General features: G+C 39.8%; 1 protein-coding gene across 17 annotated transcripts in view; it reads left to right on the top strand.

The window, feature by feature from the left end:
• The window catches only part of caska (calcium/calmodulin-dependent serine protein kinase a), a 136,334-nt gene that overhangs the window by 110,291 nt on the left and 17,794 nt on the right, over positions 1-8,249 (top strand). For 9 of the 17 annotated variants that reach the window (XM_024286027.2, XM_024286024.2, XM_024286028.2 and 6 more), the window contains 4 exons: positions 2,908-2,988; positions 6,688-6,876; positions 6,952-7,030; positions 7,999-8,084. In XM_024286027.2, the coding sequence (XP_024141795.1) occupies positions 2,908-2,988; positions 6,688-6,876; positions 6,952-7,030; positions 7,999-8,084 (435 nt within the window). Of the gene's footprint in view, positions 1-644; positions 693-2,907; positions 2,989-6,687; positions 6,877-6,951; positions 7,031-7,998; positions 8,085-8,249 lie in introns of all 17 variants that reach the window. The other 8 variants (XM_024286014.2, XM_024286016.2, XM_024286025.2 and 5 more) reach the window with 1 other exon arrangement.

Genomic DNA, 8,249 nt, shown 5'->3' with positions numbered 1-8,249 from the left:
GCCCCAAACAGCAGCTGGTGGTACAGATCTTTAGACATTATATTATTCTTGTATATTTTTCTTTTCCTACAGTCAGCTTTTGCATTCAGCCTCAGCAGCAGCTACTGACTGGAAGCCCTTTAACTGGGCTGCTGCAAAAAACAAGAGAATAAATATTGTTTATCAGTAACCATGAATAGAAAGGATTGTGTTTTTGTGCTGTGCACTTCAGTTGTGGTTATATTACAGAGAAGACCCCCCTCTTCCTCCTCCTCTTCTCCTCATCCTCTCCAGCTGGGATGCTCTTAACCGCTGTGGCTCCTGCTCTGTGTTTAGGAGGTGCTTCCATCTTCAACTTTTTTCTGGCTTCACTAAAAGGCTTTCAGACCTCTGATCCCTGTTATGGCACTTAACCCTTTAACACCTGGGCTCCAGTGTTTATGTTCTTTGATTTACTGTAAATTTGAATCCGTTAACATGATAACTCCAGTAGATTCTGAAAGAGAAAAGCAGAGCGAGCCGCTTTTCTCCTTCAGAATCTACTGGAATTATTGTGTTAATGGTTGAAAAATTATAGTATGTTAAAGATTTTGTTGTTTAAGCGTCACTGGCGTTAAAGGGTTAAAGTGAGTGTAATCTTTATTTTGTGTGTTCTTCTACTTAAGAATTCCTTCCAAGATGGATCAAGTGAGGCTTTGAAGCATCTGGAATGTGTAAGAGCTCCTCACACTGCTGCTGTGTTCACAATCCCAGCTGAGCAGAGCATCAGGAGGCTGGAGAGACGAGCTGAGGGGGGAGGTTCTGTCTCCGCTGTGTTTTTAGGTTTCAATGAACCTGATCTCCTACCACAAACTGAATCCACACCATAAAAACTGGACTGTCCTTTCAAACTATGACTGTTATTTAAGATTGAGGTCTGCCAGAAAGCCTGTTCAAAAAGTGACAAATGAGGTTTACAATAATGAAAACAAAATTTGGGTTTATCTAATCTCTTATTTTGCAAAGTTTTCTAAAGTCCAGAGTGAAATGCAGAATCAAAAGCAAGTCAGCTCACGTTCAGAATGTTTAAAACAAAAATGAAATTCTAGATTAATTTATATTTTTTTTTTTTTTTGTCTCTGGCTGGTTTTTGTTTTAATAACTGCTCTGGAGATTCAGTTTTATTCACCAGATCTTTAAGAAAATGGGTTTAGGTGATGATTATTCCTCCAAGTTGCTGACCCTGACTTTAAAACTGCCTTGCAGCTTTGGTTCGTCTTTTATTTGTGGGTTTTTAGCTGTGCTCAGCTGTTCAGTGACTTTATTAGATGTTTTCTTTTGCAGCCGGCTCTGTCAGGGGGAGGGACTTCCAACTATTCATTCCGAGCGCCTTATTTCTTCTCTGTGGCCAGATTCTCTTGCTTATAGTTAATAGTAGCCAATTGTTAGCTAAACTGGCCTCTTATCCAAGTACTAGGGGTTTAGCGATTAATCAGTTAATTGATGAATTCACTTATATTCCTACGATCCAATCAGATCGATCAGTCTGAAGCAAGTTGTTAATCGAATTGACCTTTAACATTATAAAATCGCTTCCAAATTAGATAAGTCAAAACAGTCCAGACAGTGTGGTAGAATGTTCTAATAATGTTGTATTATTTGTTGTGGAAAAACAACAGAACTTTATTATACTAAAATGTGAAGGATTTAACATTCTGTCTTGTTTACTTGTACACATGTTTCATTTACACTTGAAGAAGTAGAAGGAATCTGGAAAGCTTCATTTGCACTTCCAATACCAGCTATTTATCTCTGTCTCACTGGGGGAAGTTTTGGAAAAAGATGTCCTGAATCCATTTTTGGTCTGTGAACCGGATCCTTCAAATATTAGCTATGAATTGTATTGTCAACCTCAAATCATGATATTTATTGTTGTTAAAACGAATCGTTACACCCCTAAAGAGTACACCTTATGGTTGGAAGAAATCTAAATTTGACACCAAATCAAGAAAACGTTGTTAACCAGACGGATAAACCTTGACAAAGAAAAGAAACTCCACTGTGGGTGTGTCCAAATTCAGGTCCTTCGTGGAGCAGGTAGACCGGATGTTAACGAATAGGAATTATCCTTTAGGTAATTCCATCCGTTACATCGGCAAAGGTCCTGTTGCCTAGCAACCGTGAGTCCCGAATTGATACGTGTAGTAAACCATGGAGCTTGAGTTTTTTTATTCAACTTTTATTTTTGGAGGAGTTGGATCAGATGCTTTATTTCATTCTGATACACAACGTTTACATTTAAAAACTACATTTTCTCCAACTCCAAGTCCCGCTGCACAGTCCGCCATTGATGTCTGTGAGTCTCCGGGTTTGACCGCAATGCATCTTGGGATATGGGTAGCATACAAGGACACGCCAGACCCGCAATGCATCTTGGGATATGGGTAGCATACAAGGACACGCCAGACCGATCCTTAAAATCAGGAATAAAAAGAAGGCTGAATTTTTTGCTGCGTTTGAAGGACTCGTTGGATCTGGACATTACTTTTCGGGGCGCTGTGATGTAAGCGGACGACAAATGCAGCTCAAGAACGACACGGCACCTGACTTTGGGCTAAAACTTTAAGAATCCTTAATAGGAGGATGACTGAACCCTATGACTTGTTTGAGTTTTATTTGTCAAGCTTATTGATTTGTGGCATTTACTTGATGAAAGCTCAAACAAATACAGATACTTTCTAAAACCCTCAGCATTTCCATGAAGTTCGTCTCACCTCCACAACACCACTCCATAACTCCCACTGACATCAAGCTAAATCCGGTCAGACCGGGCCAGAGGAGGGGTCCACACATTGTTCTGCATGCACTCTGTGGTGCAGCAGGTTATGAAGGTGTGAGCAGGCTTTAGACATCCTGTTTAAACCAAACTTCTCCCTTTATTGCCGTCAGGTGCTGGAAGAGATCTCCTGCTACCCAGAGAACCACGAAGCTAAGGAGCTCAGGCGGATACTGACCCAGCCACACTTCATGGTGAGTCGGAAGCCCTCCTCACTGTCGCGCCGGTTGTACTTCACCATCAGCGGCCTTTTGAACCTCTGGTTTTCTGTTTTCAAACTGCCTCATACCACATTAACCCCCCCCCCCCCTTTTCTCTGCTGGCGGTCAGGAGCTAAAAAGGGAAACGTTATTTTCTGCATCACTAACAGTCGCTGTGGGCCTGTTTGCAGCTTCCCTGCACTAACCCGATCATTTGAATACGTCCAGCTTTCCTTCCTGATTAGCGACCTGCTCGTTCTCAGGAGGACATGCCCTGAAAGAGAGGGGACAAGGGCAATGAAGGGGAGAACGGGGGGAAATGTGAAGGACAGGAGGGGCTGCTGATGCGACCTCACCCCTTCACACCTCCATAGAGCCGGCATGTGTGCAAGTAAAACCTAGAAAGATTCTGGATCTACGTAACGCCCTCCAAGTGTGTTATTTTTTTGAAGAAAGAGAACACAAGAATCTTGTTCTCCATAAAAAAAAGCTTTTGGGTTTGTTTTAAAGAAAGGAGTTAACATGTTTACTGTAACGTTTTTAAGACATTTTTCCCATCATGGCTCAGAATTCCATCACAGAGGAGAGCTCTCTCTCTTCCTGTTCCTCCTCTGCAGAGTCTAGCCGATCATTACACCATAGTTGACCAAGCTGACCATTTATCCTTGTTACATCTGACCACAACCACAAAGACGACATGTTTTAGAGCAAGTTAAACCGTTCAACCTCACTATGCTACTCAGACGACTGGAAAACTGGGTGGGTCTCACTGGGCCAGTACTAAACTGGTTCAAAACGTACTTAGAAAACAGGAAATATTTTGTGTCAATTGGTAACTTCACCTCTGAGCCAATAGAAATTACATGTGGAGTGCCCCAAGGCTCCATCCTGGGACCACTTCTATTTAACATCTACATGCTCCCACTGGCCCAGGTTATAAAGAACAACAACATTAGTTACCATAGCTATGCAGATGACACACAGATATATATTAGACTGACACCAGGAGACCGAGGCCCTGTACAGGCTCTTGGTAAATGCATTGAGGACATTAATGACTGGATGTGTCACAACTTACTTCAATTAAACAAAAGCAAAACGGAGGTTATTGTCTTTGGGGGTAAAGAAAAAAGGTTTGAATGGTTTAGCACCAAAATACATGACTGACCTCCTGACCCAGTATGTACCAGCCAGACCTCTCCAGTCATCAGGATCCGGTCTTTTATCAGTTCCTAGAGTCAGAACTAAACATGGAGAAGCTGCATTCAGCTTCTATGCACCACAGATCTGGAACAGACTTTCAGAAAACCTTAGATCTGCTGAAACACTCAGTGGATTTAAATCCAGGTTAAAGACTCACCTGTTCTCAGCTAGTATGGATTCAAAAGTTTCATCCCTACTGTTTATCTAAGCTTGTTTTAAATTAAAATCTTTTTACTTTCTTTTATCTTATTTTTATGATCACACCTTTACTATTTCTTTTGATTGTTTCTTTTAGTGTTTTATGTGAAAACGGTCTTAAAAATGTGCCTAACTGTGTAAACGTAAGAGTTTAGACCGCAGAAGCCCAGAAATGTGCATTTATGTACGTTTGCATAAACGTTTCATTGAAAGTGGTCACTGGAACATGTGTTGTCCAGGCCGATGTGAGATTATCTCCAGGGTGGAGTTTCTCCTTTTGGCTGCAACCCATTTAGAATAACTATTTCCCATAAACAATGCTCATACATTATACATTTTATGTTTATAGTTTTTGTCTTTTTGTCAATTGCAGTTTTTTTTTAGAATGTTTTCAGACTGGACACATTTGGATCCCTTAAAGTGAACCACATTTTGTTTCCTCCTATAATCTGGATCAGATTTCCTGTCTGAATTCACCCATATTCTTACATTATTGTGCTGCAATCCGGAAGCATAGATTTAGCTGTTCAAACTCAGATAATCTGTTGATTATAATCCTGAATAATCCTTTTAGTCTCTCTGTAATCTACTGAAGCTCAGTAAAGTGCTGAATCCTCACAAATGGACCCTTAAAAGTCTTTAAATGTGTTTTATAAAAGTCGTCTTTAAAGACTCTGTTCTCCTCATGGAACCCCGACCTTCACACAGGACGGAGCGCTCACCTCCTCGCGTCTCTGTTTTGGCGTTCAGGATGCCTTCGCCTCCTTCATCGTCTGCGTTTGTGTGACGCTGGAGTGTGGAGGTGGCACATCCTCCCCTGCTGGGGTTTGATCAGTGTTCTCTGAAGTTCAGAGCAGTTTGCTCAAGCGCCGCTCAGACTCTGGATGTTGATGTTAGATCGAGTAGAGCGGCTGTCAGGCGGCCCAGCATGCATCTCTACTTTCACTTTGTGCTTTAGTTGGGTTGTTCAAAGCAAACAGCATTTGTTCATTAAAGCAGCATAACTTGTCTTCAAGATTTATTCTGTAAAAGAAGTTAAAGAACTACTCCACTTAAAATGATGATTTTGGTGTTTTTACCTCATTATTGGCATTTTACTGATGATGGAGGACAGACTGGATATGAAGAAAATTAAGATCAAAATTCATGTCTGAGTATTAAAGGAGCTATAAGCCTAAGGAGCCACTCCTATCATAGTCATTTATTACTATTAAATCAATTATTAGAACGTCAGTCCTTAAGTTTCAATTGTTTTATACAAAAGCAGACTCGTGTAATACATGGTGCATCATGTTGTCATGGTAACAGCTTCAGCGGAGGCGCATGCTTTTTGAGAAAGGTGAGAAGTTAATAAAAGTATCATTTTTTAAGGGAAAATTCCCCTTTTGACTCTTGTTTTTGTCCAGACGATGAAGCAAAAGTTTATTAAAAAAAAAATATAACAACGTCTGAAAATTAAACAGTTCAATTCCTCCACTGTGTTTCATTTCTTCCTTCTTAGATTCTCGTCTCTTTTTCTTTTCTTCTTCATCCCAGTCTTTAAAATGATCAAATTCACCCAAACAAGTCAAAGGAAACCATAAAATCAGACTTTTTCTACTGTCTTGCTGTTGTGATAATCTGTGGAATAACATATATCAACATTTGAATTATGTTATTAATAAGAAATCTGTGTTCAATATTTTTTGTATCGCTTAGGAAAGTTTTCTACTCTATTTTTATGTAGTAAATTAGAACACTCTTTGCCTTGATGTTTTTTTTTTTTGTTGTTTTTTTTATTTTGTTATTTGTTCAAGATTTAAAAAAGAAATACCCATCGGTGTTGTCAAAGTAAAGATTGGAAATCTTTTATAAAGAGAGCATTTTTTAATTTTTATTCTAATATTTCCATTAGTCATTACTGCACCAGAATGTCACAAACTTAAATAAAATACCTCAAAATTAGGATTTTAACAGCTTTTAATGGGTTAAAAATTGTGATTAAAATCAATTAATTCGATTAATAATGTTAAATTAATGTAATTAATCGCACCAAAATTATTCGCATTCATCAGAGCAGATTTACCTGATCTTCTTTATATCTACTTAAGATTAACCCCGTTGACATTGATGCAAATATGAATCAAACATCAAAATTACCTTCATTCAGCATTATACTCAAACACTGAAGTAAAACATTTTTTCATAGATGGAATACATGCAGGCATTAATATTCCTTTGCTGCTTCCAGATCTTTTGTGTGTTTGATCTGCACAGATTTTCTCCATCCTCCTTGTTTCCGTGTCGCCACAGGCCTTGCTGCAAGCCCACGACGTGGTCGCCCACGAGGTTTACAGCGACGAAGCGCTACGAGTGACGCCCCCGCCCGCCTCGCCCTACCTGAACGGGGACTCTCCGGAGAGCGCCAACGGAGACCTGGACCTGGAGAACGTCACCAGAGTCCGCCTGGTCCAGTTCCAGAAAAACACAGACGAGCCCATGGTACGGCGTAGGAGAAACAGAGATGTGAGACCTCTGTCTGCACCACTCACTGCTGGTGTGCTTTGGTTTTTACAGGGAATCACTCTGAAGTTGAACGAATTGAATCACTGCATCGTGGCGAGAATAATGTACGGTGGAATGATACACAGGCAAGGTAAAGGTTCACCAGGTCAAGCGGTTTATCGGTTCTTCTACTGTACAGAGAAGGCAGCAAATACCTGTGGATGAGCAAAACATGTCATGATTTAAGATCAAAACATTTGAGAAACCAAAAATACATCTTAAAAGAAGCTTTTTATGATCATTTGTATAGTTTGTTTAATTATTTAGCAGCTATTATGACAGATTTAAAATGGAGTTTTGCATCAATAGGACAAAAAATGTTGATCTAAATAGAAAATTACTGTCTGCTTAAACTAGAAATCCAAGTCTAAAAGATGCTATTAAAAAAATGGTCCCACCCGTGACTATAAAACCTTAACATGATGTGAACCGTGAGTTTTGGGATCCGTAACACTCCTAATATTAATGATGTGGAGATACTTTGGTTTTAGGACATTTTCTAAACACAGGTACTACGCAAAACATGCCAAAAACTAAAAAATATTGAAATAAAACTATCACAGGGAAATGGAAATGTATTAGAATTTCTTTTTGACCATTTCTCTGAAGTTTCCAACACAGATTTTTCTCATAGCGTGCAGGCCTAACTTCTTTCCAAGTTCCATTTCTATAAATGTTAGGATTCACTTTTCAAACCGCTCTCTCTGTCTGATGACTTTAGCTTCATAGGCTTTGAGAATTTCTCTGTAGTAAACTGGTGCTTTATTATTAAAATGAATTGAATATAAACCTTTAATAGGCAGATATTCTTCAGATTGCTCTCTGAAAAATGTGTGAGATAAACAAACTGAACCTTATTTCACATCACAGCAGCAGCTTCTTTGTTTCAGATTCTTTATTGTAGCAACAGCCAGTTAATTAACCCTGATTTCATTCATCCTGCGGTAATTAAAAAGCCGCTTCAGATGCAGGCTGTTGTTTTTTCTGCTGCGGCGGGAAAAGAGGAACAGATGATAAGGAGCTTTCACCGCCATCCCCGTCCTCTCTTCCTCTTCTCAGGAACGCTGCACGTCGGAGATGAGATCAGGGAAATCAACGGCATCAGCGTGGTCAACCAGACTGTGGAGCAGCTGCAGAAGATGCTGGTGAGTCCTCCCACTACCCTCCAGATGATCATCAGCACGAGATCCTCCCATGAGTCGTCATGGAGACTGTTTTCAGACACAGACAGTTCATTCAGTTTGTCTACTTTTTTGTCTCTTGCTGTCTAACCGTAGGCTTCTTAAAGAGAATGGCATCAACATTCCATT

This window comes from Oryzias melastigma, linkage group LG21 (genome assembly GCF_002922805.2).
Source record: "Oryzias melastigma strain HK-1 linkage group LG21, ASM292280v2, whole genome shotgun sequence".
NCBI lineage: Eukaryota > Metazoa > Chordata > Actinopteri > Beloniformes > Adrianichthyidae > Oryzias > Oryzias melastigma.
This window is presented reverse-complemented; position numbering and strand designations above follow the sequence as displayed.